Source organism: Sitodiplosis mosellana, unplaced genomic scaffold, assembly GCF_009176505.1.
Source record: "Sitodiplosis mosellana isolate CC-2019 unplaced genomic scaffold, AAFC_SMos_1.0 Smas_scaffold_6226, whole genome shotgun sequence".
In the NCBI taxonomy this organism is placed as follows: Eukaryota; Metazoa; Arthropoda; class Insecta; order Diptera; family Cecidomyiidae; genus Sitodiplosis; species Sitodiplosis mosellana.
In genome coordinates, this window is record NW_022601467.1 from 15,129,105 (window position 1) to 15,149,791 (window position 20,687).

General features: G+C 36.3%; 4 protein-coding genes across 5 annotated transcripts; 2 read left to right on the forward strand and 2 right to left on the reverse strand.

Moving 5' to 3' along the window:
* Positions 1-356: 356 nt before the first annotated feature.
* On the reverse strand, positions 357-9,489 carry LOC129578139 (opsin, ultraviolet-sensitive). Of its 2 annotated transcripts, none has more exons than XM_055466287.1 (5): positions 9,238-9,489; positions 6,569-6,715; positions 5,282-5,467; positions 2,876-3,006; positions 357-2,392 (listed from the first exon to the last, which is right to left on the reverse strand). In XM_055466287.1, the coding sequence occupies exons 2-5, from the start codon at positions 6,643-6,645 to the stop codon at positions 1,632-1,634; spliced, it is 1,155 nt and encodes a 384-aa protein (XP_055322262.1). In that variant the 5' UTR covers positions 6,646-6,715; positions 9,238-9,489; the 3' UTR covers positions 357-1,631. The 2 variants fall into 2 exon arrangements, with proteins under 2 accessions (XP_055322262.1, XP_055322261.1); XM_055466286.1 differs by lacking the exon at positions 9,238-9,489 and adding an exon at positions 8,112-8,247.
* A 1,189-nt stretch (positions 9,490-10,678) lies between these two features.
* Positions 10,679-12,019, forward strand: LOC129578141 (phosphatidylinositol-glycan biosynthesis class F protein). Its single transcript, XM_055466289.1, has 2 exons — positions 10,679-10,955; positions 11,059-12,019. The coding sequence occupies exon 2, from the start codon at positions 11,070-11,072 to the stop codon at positions 11,820-11,822; it is 753 nt and encodes a 250-aa protein (XP_055322264.1). The 5' UTR covers positions 10,679-10,955; positions 11,059-11,069; the 3' UTR covers positions 11,823-12,019.
* Positions 12,020-12,711: 692 nt separating this feature from the next.
* LOC129578140 (mitochondrial carrier homolog 2) lies at positions 12,712-14,697 on the reverse strand. Its single transcript, XM_055466288.1, has 7 exons — positions 14,402-14,697; positions 14,241-14,325; positions 13,983-14,157; positions 13,762-13,893; positions 13,435-13,689; positions 13,252-13,362; positions 12,712-13,171 (listed from the first exon to the last, which is right to left on the reverse strand). The coding sequence occupies exons 1-7, from the start codon at positions 14,519-14,521 to the stop codon at positions 13,108-13,110; spliced, it is 942 nt and encodes a 313-aa protein (XP_055322263.1). The 5' UTR covers positions 14,522-14,697; the 3' UTR covers positions 12,712-13,107.
* Positions 14,698-14,758: 61 nt separating this feature from the next.
* Positions 14,759-20,579, forward strand: LOC129578143 (trafficking protein particle complex subunit 8). Its single transcript, XM_055466290.1, has 15 exons — positions 14,759-15,409; positions 15,491-15,655; positions 15,739-16,027; positions 16,100-16,241; positions 16,354-16,530; positions 16,617-17,185; positions 17,301-17,519; positions 17,605-17,992; positions 18,064-18,223; positions 18,318-18,607; positions 18,670-18,991; positions 19,111-19,321; positions 19,426-19,643; positions 19,713-20,274; positions 20,365-20,579. Exons 1-15 carry the CDS (start codon positions 15,244-15,246, stop codon positions 20,441-20,443), a joined length of 3,957 nt encoding a protein of 1,318 aa, XP_055322265.1. The 5' UTR covers positions 14,759-15,243; the 3' UTR covers positions 20,444-20,579.
* Positions 20,580-20,687: the final 108 nt, after the last annotated feature.

The window sequence follows — 20,687 nt, forward strand, 5'->3', positions numbered from 1 at the left end:
CGTTTGGCAGACACGTTGACTTTGTGTGTGTGCGTGTTTCGACACATAAACATCGATTTACATTCACATTAGGGTAATTACTCTCGCTTGCGGCACATTTTTCTCGGTTTTGGTCCACATTTACTTTCATACGCAGCACTTCGAACTCACCACCGACAACTACCGTTTCCTTTTGATCGCTTCGCACAGATAAATGCAATGTTAATCACCTGTTTTTCCACAACAATAAAAGTTCTTCCGTTTATTCAATTTTTTTTTGTTCTTTCTTTCATTCATTCTGTGTTTCCTTTCGGTACTTTTTTTTATTTGTGCATGGTTTTTAAATTACATTCGGATTAAATAAATTCATGTTGCAGTTTTTGGTTCGTTCTTTGCGTAGCATTGAGCTTTTTGATATTTATTTATCACAATATACATCACATCTATTTACCTATTGTTTTTAACGCTAAATTTAAGCACACACCATGTGAAGTGGTTATTTTGGAATAGTTCTCTGTTGTACTTAGAATCTTAATTTGTTTGTTTTTTTTCATTCTTTTGCTTAGGTAGGAATATTTTGATCGTTACTCATTCGGCTATTTTTTTTCTGACTTCATTCATTATTCTTTCAAAATACACTTTTTTTCTTATTTCAAATGAGTCCTCTTGCTACGATTGGAAAAAAGGCAAAAAATGACTAAAAAATAAATAAATAGGCGAACAGAGATAGAAATCTGCGCTCATTACAATTCTCGAATCGTTAAAAAGGGTATAAATGAAACATGGAAAAATATTTGTTTAGTCGAAAATTGCAATTTACAAATTTTTCATTGTCGGTGTGTTTTGTCCTCATAATACAGGTAGAAGACATTCACAATGCGGGACAATTTAGTGTACATGTCATTCGTTTCCCATCAAAAGCGTATATATTGCAATGTCGTTTGATTCGTTGATTGATTGTATGGTTTGATGGCCGATTGGAATGGTTTCATTTTACATCATTACAAAGCCGATATTATTTGAATTGTGATAAGAAGCTAGGATGCGATGGTGGAAAAAGCATCAAGTCACAAATTGAATTAAATGTTTGCGGAGGAGAAAGAGAGAGAGAGAGAAAAAGAAAGGGAGTGAGCGTGCGAGCGCAGCTTTGAACGAATTTATTCGTCGAATGCACTGCACATTCAATATGTGCCTAATGTAAATGCGTGTGCCATTCGTCGAAATATGTCCCGCTCTCGTCAGAAGAATGCGGCCACATTGAATGGGAATTGCATTTCTTGATGTAATCACATTGAACATTGCACATATGAAATTGCTTTAGGCAAATTGGTTTGGGTTTTATTATTGTAGAGTTGTATGCCATACAAATGATGTTACGTCAAAATCAATCGGTTTTATCATCATTCAAAACTATATGTATATTCCCGTTGATCGAATTTCGGTGTAAACTTTAGTTTTGGAATCGCGTATGCTAATTGAAAAATGTTGTTAGTGTTGTAGCTTTGTGATAATGGCATGTTGCACACATACACACACATGCACAATGCAAATGATTACCACAAAACAGTTAATTGATTCATGTGTGTATGTGATTAGTAGTTCCTTAGCGGTTTTCTTAACGTCTTCTCTCTTCAAGGTCGACAACTCCAACTTTACTTCATGTCAATTGTTGATGTTCGACGTGTGTATCGTGTGGTGCTCACAAAACGAACACTCATCGTTTTCGTTGTGGTTGAAAATTGGTTTGCACTGCCAATGCCAAATTTGACATAAACAAAACGAAGAATTTCCTTTTTAAATTGTGGATGGGTCATCGAGTACAGATATGGATTTATGCAAGCGGATGCTTTGCAGAATAAAGCCGGGATCATCGAGTACAATGGTGTTAGATATTCTTTTTTGCCGGTAATGCCAAACAGCGCTACAATTGAATACGGTGTCCATGCGATAAACCATAGCGCGATTACATTTATCACAACAATCATTAGCTTATGCTCGATCCGATTGCGACTTCGGTTCGATTGAATTTTGCCCGTTGCAATCACTTCCTTCATGATTTTCGAGTAGCTGTAGATAATTATGGTGAGAGGAACCATCCAAGCGCCAACAAAAAATAAAAACATAAATACTCGAGCCGATGTACGTTCGTCCAAATAATCAAAACTGCAGCTGGTCAAAAAGCCTTCGGGCGTGTATCTACTGAAACCGATGTCACAAGCGGGCATCACGGAAAATGTAAAACTGTATAGCCATACAACGGTCACCATGATTATTGGACGCCATTTCTTACTTCCAAATATAGTTGGGTTCAATGGATAAATAATCACAAAGTAGCGTTCGAGCGAAATTGCCGTTAAGGTTGTTATTGACACCGTACCGGTTAATCCACCGATGAAACCATACAATCGACATGCTGTAAGAAAGAAAAAAATAGTAAAAATAGACAAACGAAGTGTAGAGCTATCACTTATGGAATTATGCGACGAAAAAAGCTTATGTAGAAGTAAAGTTTTATTTAGATTGACCCGAACACCAGAAAATACTGTGACCAACTTTTTTCATCAAATAATAAAAGTCCAAATTTGGAAGCCATTCCGATAATAAGAGTACCTCACAAAATACACAACCAATAAATGAACGCTCTAGAATGAAAACTACGTCTGTTTCGTTTTTTTTTTCTACTTAAACAAAATCAAACATTGATTTTCATTCTAGAGCATTCAAACGGTCACTGGCGGCTTCTAAAGACTTGTCTATATACTTTGAAAATGTGCTGGTCTCGTTTCTGGGGAGCAAGGCTATTTTTTCCTTATCGCACAGTGTAATCTATCGCCCAACTTTATGCATGCCAGTGTGGAAGAACGGTCACATTTGCAAATTAAAATAGAAAACTTACCAAATTCACCGAGAGCTGGGCCAAACTTCATACTGTTATAAATAAATATCGGAGTTTTAGCCAACATGAGAAAGTCAGATATTGCCAAATTTATAACCAAAATATTAGCTGAAGTTCGCAAAATTCGGCAACTGTTTGGAAGAAGAGAGGACACAAAAAGAAAAGTGATGAATAGCTGATTGGAAAATTGGGTGGGTGCATCATGGTTTTTGATAACACCAAAAAATTCCACCAAACCCATATAAATTTTAAGGTTTGGATGTAAAATTTGATGATTGGAAAAAACTGTGTCAGCGATAAATACAGTCACAGATAAATTATTGTGTTACTTATTTTACACAAAGTTCATGATTCATAGTTTTTTAAAAAAAAAACATTGCTAAGTTTGTTTCTATAAAATTTCGTCCTAGTTTACTCTTTCTATTTCAATTATTTTTTATAAAATTATTATAAAAATGATTTGACATAAGCGTTGGATTGTGCGTAACGAATTTCTTCTGAAAATCATATGATTTCTAAATACCATATATGAAAAGGCATATATGTCTTGTTTTTGAGGTATCAATTTACTTGATACAGTTAATAGATTTTGGAAATTGTGTCACATTTGTGCATGAATAATCGAAACACAACGCTTTCACCGGGCCAAAAATTGGTTATATTTGCTTTATAAGCATCAAAAGCATCAGAATCTCCAGCCGTATAGACAATATTTAAACTGAATGATGACTTTTCCGGTGCCATGTGTCTCAACGCAAGTTGATATTTTTGTTTTGGATTGCATGTTTGATCGTATTCCTGGCATAAGTTTCGCTATTGGTAATGGAACAAAGTTGTTTAGCTCCGATGAACTTTGACAAAAACTGAAGTGCATCTATTGATGAAAACTATTTTTATATGTTTGGCACATTCAATAGATTGTTGTGTGCATTCAATCAATAGAAATCAAGCGCAATTTCACAAACTACTCCAGTAAACGCAAATTACGACATTTTCCCGTCAATCCATGAAGATGTTTTAAAACATTTCTATTCATTAAAAATAGAAAAAAAAATCGCCGCAGAAAATACCTAAAGCGAAGTTTGTTTATTGAGTTTTCTTTTTGTTTACATTTTCCCATCATTGAATTCCCCCTTTTCATCGAATTTTTTGGCTGGTGGAAAAACAAAAAAAAAACTCTTCTCGACGAAAAAAGGATTAAAAGAGAATTTTTAAGCTTTCGTCTTCCTTTCTATTGATTCGTTTCACAACGGGGATTGTCAATACAAGAGTATAATTTTGAATTAAACTCGCTAAAGTCCGGGATTAAAGTACAAATTAATGGCGTTATCTCATCAGCATGATAATTTCTACGAATTTGTGCATTTGTGTGCGAGTGTGTACGTAGAGAGAAAGAGAGTTGATCTCTGATGTGGAACATATCTATAAATCTATATACACTTCAAATCTGTATAATCTATTCATAAATCATCATTTATTTGCTCGGTCATTGAATATTTGGGCACGCCTTTGAGAATGGATCTTTCAATTTTTCATATTCAAATGTGCACTTTTGATTTTTGTTCTTCATTAACCCATTGCATTTCATCACGTTCGTTTAATCAATTAAATTTTGCATGAGAACACATTCTACGTTCATTGACAGTGCGTACACCTAAAATAATATTACAGCAAACTGATTGAAAAACTTAATGATTGCATCAACAAATTTACGTTCAGTTAGTCTATCACACTAAAAACCATCGAAATGCATCCAAACCAAAGTAGTATTGAATTCTACGGAATTTGTGTAGAACCACACCATTTGATTCATCTTGATTTGATGTTTTTCAACCTTAACTCGACTTTTGCACCACAACACACACGCGCACGCACGCAAAAAGTCAAATAAATTGCTTTCGAAATCAGGAGAAAATCATTACCATGGTCAGTGAACAGTGACTGAATGGGATTTTCATGGGAAATCCATTTACAATTTTATTATCAGCGCAAATTGTTCAACCACCTGATCTACGTTAAATACCTTTGATTTTGCATCTGGAAACCGGTGGTGGTTTTTATCCTAACGAGACGATTCGTTGTATATAAGATTTATTGCTATCACGAATCACGGATACAAATATTTGTGCATAAAAGCAATGTAATTTGAAAAGTGGTGTATTTATGCTTTTGACATCTGCAAAAGACATTGTTGAATTGATTGCTTACAAGCACAAGGGCGAGACGAAGAGAGAGAAAGGGAATGAAAATAAGTACAAATTCCTTTTTGCACAAAAGAAATTTCTCTGTACCGGTTGTGTCTTTGTTATTCAACATTGAGTTGCGAAGTCTGTGGGTGGAATTGTTGATGTTGTTTTTTTTTTACTTTCTTGAAAAGGTGGAAAAATCAATTAGGAAACTACTTACCGCAAAAACATGTAGACAACTAAGGCGTTTCCGAACATGCCAACAACCATAATGAACAAATAAATCATTGCCAGTGTATAATGCTCCCACGGCTTTGGTGGATCGAATCGCATCCAATGTATATTAATTGATTCGAGAAAAAGTGGATCTAGGTAACCATGATAAGATGATAGTGAAAAGTAAACGCTGCAAAATAGAAACCATTTTAGAATAATTAGCTGTGATTGCTTCCGTCCTTTGAAATTCAAAGAAACGCAGTGCAGAAAAAGAAAATTTCAAGCTAGATTGTGTTTATTGGGCATACATTTTAATATTCGGTGAATGCCACTGAAAAAATATTCATACTTATTTAGTGCGTGAGAAGCACGCGGATGAGACGAAACAAGGCGAAAGAGAAGCGGGGCAACTCCATACGAACGAACGATATAGCGCGCATACATTTCGTCACTCCGTCGTTAGAATACGGACATAAACACAAACACGTAGTACCCATTAACTCTATGTTCTAGTTGCGCGCTTCCCTTTTGCTTTGCTTCATCTCATCCGCATGCATCTCACTCACTAAATGAGTGACCATGCGTCTCACGCACTAAATAAGTATGAATATTTTTTTAGTGGCATTCACCGAATATTACAATGTATGATATTAGGATCATAAACATCTGTAAATGGAGTCAGTCAGCAGCCGTATAGCGGCTAGTTGATAGGAATGAACAAGAAGAACAGCTTTGATTGGTGTATTTCGGACGTTGCGCGGCTGTCGCTAGCAAATCTTCACATATTCTAATATATATATATATGTATATATATTGATACGAAGCATGGTGGGATAGATTGCGTGTTGTTGCGATAAAACGGTCGCTAAGAATCTCATTCACAGTTATTTCGTTCATCTCAATATACACTCTGAATGCTTCTTAAACATTTGCTCATTTTCCCTTAAACCAATAAGAAACTTATTTTCTTCTTTTTTGTTCCGCGTTCAATCAGTCAAAGTAAACAAAGAGGCGATGCAAAAGGAACAATGAAACTTTGCTTAATTTTCTGGACATCATCATTCAAACCAATGAATTGAACCTTTTCCTTTTTTTTTTATTCTCAATTTAGGACCGAGTAAATGTGTATTGGGCTTTGTGATACGGGTATACACGCAGAGAGCGTGAGAGACACGATACACAATAAAACTGCTTAAATAATAAAACTTATTTATTTTTAAATAAAAAAACTTGAAGATTGAGTGCAACGATGGTAATGACGATGGTACATGGTAATGAGAGCCATACTTACCTATAAGACTTGTTCTTAGTCCATTCTTCAGTTGTTGAAGTGTTGTACGATTCCACTGGGTTGGTTTTCGCCAGCATGTACAATGAAATCAATGATAAACTCTTGAAGTAGATTGATATGTTATTGAGTCCATATAAGTATCGCGCACTGTGATCGAAACAAAGAAAGAAAGAATAACGAAAACGAAAAAAAAAATTAAAAGAAAACAGAGAAGTAGAAACATTTTTCGTATTGAGCCAACATAAGAAAATGATGAAACCTTCTGAAATTTTTACGTGGAACACCGTGAATGCACGTAAGAATTTATTGATAAGATTTTGATCAGCAGAAGAAAAACGAAGAGTGGAAAAAAACCATGAATGCAATATCTTCTATGACATGACGGAACAAAGGGATAATACTTCACGAGAAATTATTAGAATTTCGATAAGCAGATAAAAAAGACCATCCAAAATTGGAACAAACTGGCCAACCATTCGGTCAATCATATTCGATATGGAAATTGTATATGTTTATGGTTTAAACGGGGCGTCTTAAGGCGTATACACCATAATTTTCAATAACAATGACCTCTTTTACCTTCAATGGACTTGATTATTGGCCATTAGTATGCTGCGAAACCAAGAAAAAAACATATGCTAAGAAAGTGAGTTTAGGAGTTGATGAAAAGATATATACGACCAATGTTCGACATTATCAAATGTGCTGGTCACATAACTGACGATACGAATCAGTGAGTTCGTCACTAGACATGTACCAAACAAAAGTTTTTTTTGGCATTTAACCTACATGTGCATGTTTTTATGACCTTCAACCGTTCAACGTTAGTATCAACAACTCTGTGCGTACATAGAGGAAAGTTTATGTTTTTTCTTCTGCAATGTTGCCACTCGCTACTGCTGTCGTAGTTCGTGTGTTGACAAAACTTGTGTGAGATATATAATTGACCAAATGATTGCTTCCAAGAACGAGTCTTCTCACAGGGCAAATTCCACCTCTAAACATATTTTCATATTTTATTTTGTGTGACGTTACTTTTTTTTCTCTCTTCATAATCCTATGCGAATTTCGTTGGCGGCTGTTATTCATTCCAAAGCACTTCATAATAACTTTATGTGTGAGTGTCTATATACGTATATATATATATATATATTTTTAAATCCCGTTGATGATACTTATGCATTTTTATGCACATAAAAATCTCCTTTGAAGCAAGTAATCCGCTATTGTCAGTCATTATTAAATGACATAATGCCAACATCTATGCGTTGTGCATGTTTTCATTTATGCGTTGTACACAGCTAAAATGAATATATAATATTCTATAATAAATTTTGAAAACTAGTTGTCCAGTCAAATTTTTCTCTTTTTTGGTCATACTAATTGGTTGTTTTTTGTTGTTGTGATAATACGATTGGAATGAGGTTAGGCCTATGCTAAAAATAAAAATCACCGCCATCATTTTAAATTGGGTGAGTTTTGTTTTGAAATTCGATAAAATGTAATTTGAACCGTGAATATGAATACAAAATAGAAAATTCACCATTGAATTAAACGGTTGAAAGAATGAAAACGGAACGAATGGACGGACACGCAGGCGGACGAATGAACAAGCTGGAGTGTGAGGGTGTGATGGATTCCATGCAACTCAAATTCAAACGAAAATCGCTCTGTCACCATAGATTTGTCGTATTATTATCCTTTTTAAATGCTAATGATTACAAAATCCCATGAATCGATGACTGTGCAGACAGACAGACTAGAGAGAGAGAGAGAGAGAGAGAGAGAGAGAGAGAGAGAGAGAGAGAAAGAGAGAGAGAGAGAGAGAGAGAGAGAGAGATAGAGAGTGAAATCGACAAAAACATATGATTCGTAAATTCGTATATAACAAAAAGCCAATTGTACGAATTGATTTTTTTGGGAATGTCAATAATATTCATTTTACATTTTTTCGCGTTATGAATGGAATCGACAGAGATACAGAGGCACGACATCGTATCACATTCCATTGCGTTGGATGTCACTCACGGAATTTATCAAGCATCCAAAATTCCAATTATATTCACGAGTGGCATTTCGGGAAGAGACATAGCGACTCACCAATGAAAAAAAAGAGCTCAATCATTGCCATGGTGGGTTTATGTGTCTCGTGGCGGTTGTATTTCATAATCTCCAAAACGTTTGATTGAAGTACGCACATAATTCGAAAATGGAATTTTTCAAGTGGTTCTTTAGAACAATCTATATTTGCTAAACATCATGAATGCAAAGAACTTGAGAAAAAACAAACAATCTTCGAAACTCCGGCAACATTAGGGTTCGTGAAAAAGAAGTTACATTTACAGAGTCCAATGTTCAGCAAAGTGAGTTTATAAGTCAACAGTCACTATTCACCACTGATAGCAACCAATGCATTTAATGCTCACCAAACAAATTAGTCGTTGCACAACAAAAAACATCAACGTTAATGCTTATCCCATCAAAAAATTGAGAAGGACAGAGAGAGAGAGATTACACTCTCAAAAAGTTACATCTATAAATTTAATGAAAATGTTACGGTTGATTTATTCGTATATATTGTAGACACAATGGCTCCAAGCAACTTATCACCCCACCATACCACACACTTTTAAAATTCGAATTAAAGTATTAATGTATCAGTGATTTACCATTTTTTCCCCCAGAATACGGTTATTTAAAAAAAAAAATGTCCACTTGAAAACTATGCTATATTTTTGCTCTTCTTTCGTTTCGTTTTTATTTTTAATGAAAGGAAAAAATATTCCACAATTTCAATATCGTAAATTCTCTTTCAGTTCACTGATTACAAATTCATCAACAAACGAACGAACAAAAAAAAAAATGATTGGAAATTCCGTTGAGTGCACCACTGATTTTCGTAACTATTTTGTACTCGTATATATCAGATGGCCAAGAGACGAACTCGAAAGCTCGTTCGAAGTTCAACGCGGTTGATTCAAAAATGAACGGAGATGTGTATCTTCCGCTGTGCTTGGCTCTCAGTTTGGCTCAATTTAATCGCTAGCTGTCTGTGCTCAGTGAGCGGCATTCGCAATATGTGCACGATTAATACGCGGATGTATCAACATCAGTCATCCATGATGTTGGATTCGATGAGATACTCTGCTGCTTGCAACCACAGTGGACAGTTTGTATTTAACGGGAGGAGTAAGAGGTGGAGGATAGTAATGTGTTGCTTTGCTTTTTCGCTCTCGTGCCATTATTGTGTTTCTTTGCACTCTCATTCCTGTGGTCATTAGCGTTTTTGGCATCTTAAATGAAAAATAATGAAAATCGGTTGAGATATGAGAGACACAAAATCGTTGCTTTGGTTCAAGTGCGTGTGTGCATATAATTTCGGTATACAGACAATTTGTGCGTTGATAGGATGATTGACTATGGTACACTATGGTTAATACATCATCCAATGGATGCTGAGACATGTCTTCATTTCGCTGTCCTTACATTCGTTCGTTCACGAACAAACATGGTTACGAAGAGTTTGGAACGGGTTGAAATAGTATGTGTCACTGTATTTTTGCTTTTTGGTAGAAGCAAATTGCCCGCGGCCAAATTATCGGCGTCAACGGTTCAAAGTGTACAATTCAAATAATGTCTAGCACAAAGTTTCAATATGACTTTCTCTGTAGCCACTTGAAATATTTCAAGTTTATTCTATTCCGTTCTATCACAATACCAATTCTATTGAATTCGATTATTTTTATCGCATACAATGTTACGACGATTTTATTGAAATATCTTCTATTCGCTGCTGTTACACTCCTTGACTAGCAATTATAAATGTTTATCAAACATTCGAGTTTACTTACAATCTGATATGGCAACGCTATTATTGAAATTAGAGTGGAACAATTCCATGAAATTTTTTTTACACTCTATGATCACTTTGTTTACTGTCTGATAAGACGAACTGACGAAGATTATTTCCATTCAATGCGTATTTTTTTTATCTTTCTCTCGCAATAATCCATTCATAACAAACTGTTCGTTCAATGAGCATTTTGAATTTTTGTATTGCGTGCTGTTTGCAGCGTTCTCTATCGGGACATCAGAAAACAAATGCAACACACATTTGACATATGTTCTTGTCATCACTAGTTTTCATAACGCGAGAATATGTGGTCGAATAGATAAAGTCGTACAAAAACAATATTTTACTGTGCGAAAATTTGTTGCTTGCTTCTCAATGATGTTTATTAAATGGGTTCGCCGAAAAAACATGGTCACAGTGTAAAGCAGAGGAAAAAAATTATCAACAAAAACATTCGGATTAGGGTTAAAATCGTGGTGGAGTTGTAATAGTTGTTTAGGATAATTAGTGTCGATTGAGTGATTCACAAATTTGGTATGTGAAAGAATAAGAAATAGTGACTCTTTTGTTTATTGTCATTAAAAAAACTTGAACGAAATTGTTTCTAACAGAAAAAACCCATTTTTTTTTCTTTCAGAATTTTCCAAAATGGTTGCACGAAATAAACCGATAATTCCCATTAAGTTCCCGTTTGTGCACGTCATTCTGTCACATTTCATTGTGATGTTTTGTACGATAAGTTTCTTTGAAGACGAGCATTCCATTCGGACCGGAAAATTGCATTCGCCAATCACATTGATTTTGGTTGCGGGCGAAATAATACGCTGGGGCATTAGTAAATATGCCTTTGGCCTGGATGTTGGCAGCAAGGAATATTCAATATCCGGTTCTCGGCCGACGTCAACGAAGAATACATCTGTGGTGGCGCACATCAAAAAGACTTGCAAACTGTGTGCATTGTTGACGATATTTGTCTTTGTTTTCATTGTGGTATGCATTCTAATGGGTGCACCGTACCATCAACACTACGAGGAAACGATTGCATTGGCCGTGCTGTTGATGTCACTTACAATTTTGCCGATTGGTCTGTTTTTGGGACCATCGAAAACTGTTCAGTATTTATTCTACGATACGTTCGAATTGAGTTCAACGTTTGATGTTTGGCAACTCGAACTGTTGCAGTACAACGCATTCGGTACATTGGTCGGAGCATGGGCTGGCTCTGTGGTGGCCCCACTTGATTGGGATCGACCATGGCAGGCGTATCCAATACCAAATGTGGTGGGTGCCGTTCTTGGATTCTCATTTGCCAACATTCACACTTTTCTATCGTCAATCGTACAAATTAGCGACCGAATGATCGATTTGTCGCTGATTTCAAATGATAAGAAAACCACTTGAGACCAAAACCATTCGAATTCACATACAAACATTTAGAAGCATAAACATTTTTCAGTTGTTATTTATTCAACTTTTCGATTATTTTTTCATTGGTTTAAGTAGAAATTCATCGTTGGTTTGTTGAATGTGTACGCATATTTTGTCTCTGTTTCACGCGATATTAGAAATAAATTGAACAAAATCATTCAAAACGAAAAGCATAGTTTTCTTTGAAGTAAGAAGTAAGTATGTAAGTATGATTTAAATCATGAAATTTTTTTCAACAAATCACTATTCAGCGATTTAACTCTTCATCAAAAGTCTCTCTGTATCTCAAGCTCTTGTACTTGCAGTGGAATTGAAGACGGATCAATAAATTTTGTGATAGATGTGTCACTAAATCGTTCTCTAAATAAAATATTTATCTCCAACCAATTTAAAATTTGTTCATTTCGATTTATTTGCTTGTCAAATAGAGTAGTTAGAATATTTCCAAAATGCACAGTTGAAGAAATGTATCTGAAGTTATTGTTTTTTTTACATCCTACTCATATACATGATAAATCTTACTCATTTGATATCTGTATCTTCAATTCTTATATCCCTGTCAGTCGCTTTTACTATTTTTAATTTAAAAAAAAAATCGCATAATCACCCTGTGTCAGAGCTCTCATTTGAATTCCATAATTAAGCATTCGGTACATTTGTTGGAGCATGGACTGGTTCTGTGGTGGCACCATTCAATTGGGATCGACCATGGCAAGCGTATTCAATACCAAATGTGTTGACCGCCGTTCTTGAATTCTCATTTACCAACATTCACACTTTTCTCTCGTCAATCGTACAAATTAGCGACCGAATGATCAATTTATCGCTAGTTCAAACGATAATAAAACCACTTAAAACCATATCTATTCGATTTCACACACAAATACAAAAGTTTTTTATTTATTCAAATTTTAGAATTCCTTTTGCTTAGCAATTATCGTTTGTTTGGCATGTATTAAACATATTCGGTTTCAGTTTCATGCGATATGTGAAACCAAGAAAAACATTGAACATAAAGATAAGAAAAACCCCAGTTGTATGCATTTTTTAACATTTGCATTTTTCATTTTTAATAAAAATAGAATATTTTTCTTTGGAAACATTGTTCTCAAATACTCAGAACACTACCAACAAATGCTTGACTAATGTGAGTTTATTTCAAATTCGGCTGTCACACAACCAATCCTGTAGCGGCGTTGAGGAATTAAATGCCATTTATGTGAATCAAAATTGTGGGATTTCGCTTGTGTTATGTCCCTCAGTACTTTGACAATTTTGGGTATGGAACGAATGAATCGGTGCGAATTTGTGGATGATAATATCTGAGAAGGGAAAAAAATGTACCGAAAATTAAGTGAATGTGGTCACATGTGTAATGTTATTCACAACAAATTGTATTTACCTCCAGAATAAGGAACTACCACGTTTGTGTTGATTAGTTGATTTCAGGTGAGTCAAACAATCCGACCAGTTCTTGTATACGGGCATATGAGGTGGGGAACCAGCTTGAAGTCTATGTACACAGAAGAAAAGGTTTTATTAAAAAAAACATTGAAAAAAATATAAACTGTGTTTTAATAATTACCTTGAACCAGTGACAACCATGCAGGTCGAAACGACTTGAATTGGATACAAAACACTTGCGTAGACGAATTGAATGAATCCAGCGAAGTATGTGCGATTTCCTTGGTCGCTAATATAGTACTTGTTGACGAGATAACATGTTGTGCTGGTGAGTGCAATGCATGTCAAATCACAAATTAATTTCGGAATCAATCCGGAAAAGAAGCCGAACAATCCCTCTTGCCCGAATATTTCCTTTATTGATGACCAAATCGATCTGCAATTTTAAAAAGTTCAAATGTCTGTCACTCAACTTGGCTTTAACTAGGGCAAAAGAAAGTGGTCGTACTTGTAAATAGTTTCACGCCCAACGAATTGTGCCATCATTCGAATCGAAATGACTTGAAACGGGTGTGTAATGATGATGCCCGATGCATGCAATATCAAATCGCGTTTCAGACTCTTCAGGAATCGTTCATAGCTGCAAATGAGAATGATTTTAAAATTTCCCATAAAACATGAGCAAAAAATTCATCTGGACAAAAGAAACTGGCATGCATTTTTTTTTACCTTTCTTCTTCGGTGAGTTCCGAATCATCTTTGCTTTCATTGTCATCGTTATCGTCGAGGCCAAATTTTTCTGCTACTCTCTTGCTGCCAATTACACCAATCACTGAACCGACCAATTTTGGTGTCAAACCGCGATAACATCCTGCCAAACCGTCGACCTTCTTAATATGTTTCACTGTGTCACACAGAAAAAAGAAGAAGCATTTAGTCATCACGTTATCACCGAAAAATCGAGAATTTATCATCGTTTCAAATTACCGTATTGAAAGATGTTTGGCAAGATCATCGCCGGTCGTCCAAGAAATGTTTTGCCAGGTTGTGGCGCGATGGGTTCATAACCAATCTGGAATGGGCAAATAGTTTTTCGACCAAGGCCACACAAATTGACATGTTTATTTTTTTTTCTTTTCTCAATGTACCTGTATCAACACTTTGGCATATTCAAAAGGATGTAAAGCAGCACTGACACCCATTCGCATGCCAAATTTTATCAAGCGATTGGCTTGAGTGTCTTCATTGTGTTGCAGTGTTGAATCCATTGTTCAGTATTATTTGCAGCCGAATCAGGAAAATCAAAATAAAAGTCTCACACGGTGTTGAACGAAAAGGTCGGTTCACAAAACTTCAGTACGCGTCGAATTGATTTTTTTCTCTCTCGTGTTGCATGTAGAGAGACGAATACGATGTCCAAAGCACTGTGTTATGAATCCATCCGTATGTGTTTGACAGTCGTACAGTGGACGTGTGTATGCGTGTGAGTGTGAATGAACGAACACACACACACTAACGTGTATACGAAACAAGTGACAGATGCCAATGGTCATAGAAATACGTAAGCTGCGAGTGCTGTCATTCCGTCAACTGTTTCAGTGATATTGCATTGGTATTTAATGAAAAGAAGAAAAAAAAAACTCCAACAAAATACTTGAATATTTGGCCCATTCGATAGGCGGACGATTCTATCTTTACGACACATTTGATACCCACATTTGATAGAATTTTGGATGTAGTGCAGTTTTACGATTTTGTTACGGCCACAAAAATGCATCGGAACCAGTGAATTATTTCGTGTTCGTTTTGCACGTTGTTTTTATTTCATTTCATTTGTTTGTTGAATCTTGTGTGTTTCTTGTCACGGTGCAAACAACGAATCTACATCCAATCACACACAGTGTGTACACAACACAGTCGAGTGCTTCCAAGTGTTTGAAAAATCGCCTGAAAATCACGAAACACCTCACGAAATTCAACAAGAAGAAAAATGATTCACCTAACATCGCAAACGCTAACCGCAAAGGAAATCATACAGAATGTATTCTCACCGTTGATCGGAGTCCTTTGTAGCCCGCAGGCCGATGAACTGTGCTATAAAAACAATCTCTCGTTCGTTGAATTGCTGCAACCATTTAGCAAACTTACGAATGATGGTGAGTATTCGGTGAATTTTGCACTAGTTGCCAATTGTGGAAGGTTTTCTAATTGGATTTGGTTTTCTTGTTTCGAAACAGCTTACATTCGTGATGCGACGGGAGCATCGACATCGGTCAAGGGTATTCGACTCAATTTCTGTGATGTTAATTGGCGGCCACCACAAACGATGGTCTCTCGCAAAATGCTCACCGATACGGTGACATCGGCGCAATCGACTAAAACCAAACCTATTCAAATTGACGGTGAATTCATGCACATCTTTTATGGCGCAGCCAACTTCAATTTCCAGTATATTAACCTTCACGGTTTTTTTTTCGATTTGCAGATCAAACCTTCATCGACATTCCCACTTCGGAGCCATGGTTCGAACAATGGCGCGAAATCTTCTTATCCATTCAATCACAATCAGACCACGAATTTACTAGACATTTTTTAAGCTGTCTCATCGTTTTATCCACCAGTGATCCCAATTCTCTTGAAACAGCCCATTTGCTAACGCGTAAAGTGCAAGTTATGCAAAATACAACGCCTCCAAAAGTGCCGAAATGGTTTACACCCGATGCATTAAACTGTTATGTTCTGTTGCATGATCCAAGTCAGGGCAATGTCACCAGGTGAATATGATTTGTGCGTTGATTTTGCGAGTGCCATCATTAATATTCGATGTTTTATTCTGAAATTTGTAGTGCCCAACAAGCGTTTGAATCACTGAAATTGACTTTTGGCGACAACAAATGCTTTTTAGTACAAATCAATTCGCAACAAACGCCTTCAACCAATGATATCATCGATCCGTGGCTCAAATTTTTACGACGGCAACCCAAAATGGTAAGTTTTGATGTTCGTTCAAACAAACATTTCCGGAGGAGATTTCAATTTTTTCTTAAAATAAAGTCGTTTGTTGACTTTTGTGACAATATTTCAATTGAATTTATTAAAGGATGAAACATCTGAATCGGGAAGTGCACCAAAAACGCCACAGGATGTAACCAGCCTATCATCAATGCCATTGACTGTACAAATATCAACACTAGAAACTCCACCATCCGGTATAATTACCGAAGAAACGGTTGATCATCCGCTCAGTCCGTCACAGGAACAAGTGTCTGATACGATTGTAAGCGGTTTATCTTTTGAGAGTTTGATTCAATTCCATGAATATTCTTTTCTATACATTTATTGTTCGTTCTTTTATCGTTGCAGCATTCGAAATTCTCATCTAGTCTCGACAGTTTATCATCGCAAACACAGATTGTGAATCCGAATGTGTGGGAATCGGTTGCTGATATGAAACGTGGAATTTACTTGACTGTCACTGATATCGACAATCTAAAGCATTTAGTACAGGATTTTAGTATACGTGCACTGATTCCGTTCATAGAACGACAAATTATTCTACTTAACGATACAGTTTCGAACAAAAAAAGTGTAAGTCGTTCGCTGTTGAGTGCGACCAAACGGTTCTTTGCCACAAAACCAGGTGCTAGTTCGGCTAGTGAGAATGTGGTGGTGTATTCAAGCGAATCATCGCTTGAGCTACAAACCAGAAAACTCGGTGATCTACTCTTTTTGTTCGGCAACTATTCGCAAGCCTTTCAGCATTATCATCAAGTGAAACGTGATTTTCAAGTCGATTCAGCGTGGCAATACTATGCTAGTGCATTGGAAATGGCTGGCCTATCGGCATTTTTATCAAACACAACAAACGCATCGAATCAAAAGGCATTTAGCTATCTAGAAGAGGCGATTTTAGTTTATTTAAATCAATGCAAGTAAGTAAGCGTTGGATATTTGCCAAGATAATGAAATCGATGACGATTGATTTTAATTCCATTTGTTTTCTCATTATGTTTCCCCTTCTTTTGCTTCACATTTTCTTCCGTGCAGACTGCAAAATCTCGCTATACGATGTACTCTATTGAGTGTTGAATTATTAAAATCGTCGCAGCTATACACAGAAGGTGCCCGTCAATTCATTCGAATGACTAGTACGGATGCGGATTTGATGTCGGGTCTTTTGCTCGAGCAATCTGCTTATTTATTTTTAAAGGCAAATCCACGCCAATTCAGGAAATATGCATTTCATGTGGTTCTAGCTGGTCATCGGTGAGTATCTTAGCACGTTTCACAGCCATCAAGTATCGTAATAGTTTCGATGAATCGCAAATACTAACAAAAAAATAATCAATAGATACTCGAAGTCTGGCCAGCGAAAGCATTCGTTCCGTTGTTATCGTCAGGCGAATCAAATATTTCAAAATCGTGGATGGGATTTGGCGGAGAGTCATATCTTCTACACGCTTAGTAAACAAGCAATAACACTGAAAAAAGTAGATGAAGCAGTTACGGCTTTGGCGCATCTTTTGCGACCATCAAGCCTACAAAGTGCAGCTCAACAAGCTTCGTTCCTTAGCGAATACATTGCCACGCAGAAAATGTTCTTGAAACAATCAAACACCGATACATTGCTTGACATTGGCTTGCCCAAAGTGGTGAAGACTTCGGTTCGTGTACTAATTTCATGTCCATCACCAATCACCGTTCCTAATTTGGTTGCCGCTTCCAATATTAATATCAATGTAAGAGCATAGACTTTTCCTCCATGATTACCAAAAAAAATTCATTGAAAAAAAATTTCTATTGAATCCAGATGAATCAGAGTGAGGCTGCTGATGAATGGAAATGGAATAAACTGGAATGGATTGCCGCTCAATCTGCATCGAGCAAACCGATTATGATTTTCAAGCCGAATCGATCATTATTTACATATCAATTGCCGACCAGTGATAGTCCGCTAAGCATAAAAGGAGGTATTTTAGCATTCAACTGAGTTCAATTCAATTGACATTTTTATCGAAATATCCGGTTGCTTACATATGCCACGTTCTTTTTTCTCTCAAACAGAACCAATAGAAATCAGTTTCGCATTAGAAAACACCATTAAACCGCCGATCACATTTGACGATATCAATTTGCTATGGACATTTACAAATCAAAATGGCGAAGTATTTACGAATCGAAATATTTTCAAAAACGACGTTGACACCGAAGATCGAAGCAGCATTTATAACATTGTAGCGTCCACATTCATCAAACAGATTAAATTGAATGAACACGAGAAAAAAGTGGTTGTAATGAAATTGACGCCACATCATATCGGAAATTTGGATATACAAGCAGTAGTTGGAAAATTGGTGAGAATATGCGATAAACAAAATGAGTGGAATAATTTCTAAATTCGAGTAATTTCCATTAGGCCACAAAGGAGACATCCAGTCTATGGGGAAAAATTGATTTTGAGGCACCTGTAATTAAACCAGATGGACCATCGGCAGCTGATAAACCACCTCAATATGATAAGAAATTAAATTTAGCAATTTTACCACCAGCACCCGCTCTTCATGTCAGCTTTACACAAATAGCGACCGAAGTGTTGGCTGGCGAAATTATACCGATCACCGTTTATTTGACCAACGCTGGTGCCGAGTCATTGAACGACATTTGGGTAGTGGCCGATGAACCGAGATGGATTTTAGGCGAATTAAATAGTCAAGAGTTACCATTATCACTTCTTAGAGGTAAATTTGAATAAGAATGTGATTGCTCTGCTTAACATTTTGGTCTAAACAATTTTTTTCGTTCGAATCTTCTGATTCTTCGAAAATTAAACCGCCGATCAATATTTTTTGTCATTTAGATTTTAGAGATCTAACCAATGAAGCGTTAAGTCGCGATAGGGAGGCATGTAAACAACATGCATTTAAATTATTCTCAGCAACTGGCGGCACTTTGCAGCCGAAGGAAGGTAAAACCGTTACGATTTGGCTTCAGGCACCGTTCAAAAAGGGTCAAACAACGCTTAAACTTCTTTTCTACTACGGCACTCCTGAGCATTACCCAAAACTTAGGTGAAAATTTTAATTTTTTTTACAAACAATTCTTTGCAATTTCTCTCTATTGTCCTTTTTGGCATTTTCTTTCAATTTTACTCATCAAACGTTTTGAATTACAGGTATCGATTGGTTCGCCACACCTGGAATTTGAATGTGAATGAGTCATTGAACGTGGACGCAACGTGTACGCTGAACAACGTCACATCAGATGAGCTTGGAATTGATTTTTACGTTAGAAACCAAAATCAAGTCCATCACGCTCTCGTTACGGAGATTGTTTTGAGCGATATCAAACTCTTTTGTCCAGTTTACAAACTCATTCCTGACAATATAAAATGTAACTTTTTAAAATTTCCCTCTAAATCAATTTTTTCCACAAATTGTATAACGTTAAAAAATATTGCAGATCTTCAGAGTCCTGGTTACAGTCGTCTCATCAATGAAAACAAAGGATTGCGACTCAATGAATCGATTGGTTTTCGATGTTTGCTCGAAAAGAACGAGAAACGATTGATGCCAGCGACGACACCATCAGATTTTATACGTAATCGCTTGTCAAGTCTTGTCATCAAACCAATAGCTAATGTTGATCGTGATATTCCTAGTGCATCAAATTTGGGCAGCTTCCTCATGAAAAATGAAACAAAATTCATAGGCGTTTTGAAGCAAGTGAATAACAGCGAAGAGTTTAATCAAATCGTATCGATGGCCGATCCACACATGACGATCGCTATCACATGGAGTGCAACGGTGAGCGATAATAATTCGGCTCAACGAGACACATTTGGTCAGCATTTCGTTCAATTGAGAAATATTTATGAGACAATGAGCTGTCCACCAGCCGCACCCGGATTGCAACCGTTCAATGAACACGACGAAAAGATTCGAATATATAGCGTTGAACAAAATTTGCCATCGTCAAAATCAACAACTGGACAAGAATACATTCCATGGGGTCCACGCGACGTGTAAGTTATCCACACAAAAAATATATTCCTTTCGTTATTTTTAGTCATTGGCATATTAAAATTCATCTTTTCTTGATTGATCTTCTGCAGAAATGTGCTAAGCCGATGCTTTTTAGAAGTCGAAGAAGAGCCTTCAGCTGGTGTGGCCGGCACCAGTGCCGTTAATTAATTTTAAGTCAAAAACAGAAAAAAACGAAATAGTAAACAAATTTCACTCTTCGAATGATCGACAGCCGAAAAGCATTTTGTATGGGAAGTACCGTTCTTGTTTGGTGTAAATAAAAACAAATTGATTAAATTTAAAACACATGTATTTCCCATTAAGATGATAAACGATGCAAAAACGGCACGAGTATCGGGTGTTTTTATTATTTTCAGAATATATACACACCTATAGCAGGGTTGACTTATCG

Excerpts from the sequence above, each read along its gene's own strand:
- LOC129578139 (XM_055466287.1), bottom strand. The coding sequence starts at position 6,645 with ATGCTGGCGAAAACCAACCCAGTGGAATCGTACAACACTTCAACAACT. Across the intron at positions 3,007-5,281 it reads GTTGTCTACATGTTTTTGCG|TTGCCGAATTTTGCGAACTT; the intron begins GTAAGTAGTTTC and ends TCTTCCAAACAG. Across the intron at positions 2,393-2,875 it reads CCCAGCTCTCGGTGAATTTG|CATGTCGATTGTATGGTTTC; the intron begins GTAAGTTTTCTA and ends TCTTTCTTACAG.
- LOC129578141 (XM_055466289.1), top strand. The coding sequence starts at position 11,070 with ATGGTTGCACGAAATAAACCGATAATTCCCATTAAGTTCCCGTTTGTG.
- LOC129578140 (XM_055466288.1), bottom strand. The coding sequence starts at position 14,521 with ATGGATTCAACACTGCAACACAATGAAGACACTCAAGCCAATCGCTTG. Across the intron at positions 14,158-14,240 it reads GCCAAACATCTTTCAATACG|TGAAACATATTAAGAAGGTC; the intron begins GTAATTTGAAAC and ends TGTGTGACACAG. Across the intron at positions 13,172-13,251 it reads GGTAGTTCCTTATTCTGGAG|ATATTATCATCCACAAATTC; the intron begins GTAAATACAATT and ends TTCCCTTCTCAG.
- LOC129578143 (XM_055466290.1), top strand. The coding sequence starts at position 15,244 with ATGATTCACCTAACATCGCAAACGCTAACCGCAAAGGAAATCATACAG. Across the intron at positions 16,028-16,099 it reads AGTCAGGGCAATGTCACCAG|TGCCCAACAAGCGTTTGAAT; the intron begins GTGAATATGATT and ends TGAAATTTGTAG. Across the intron at positions 19,644-19,712 it reads CATTCCTGACAATATAAAAT|ATCTTCAGAGTCCTGGTTAC; the intron begins GTAACTTTTTAA and ends AAAATATTGCAG.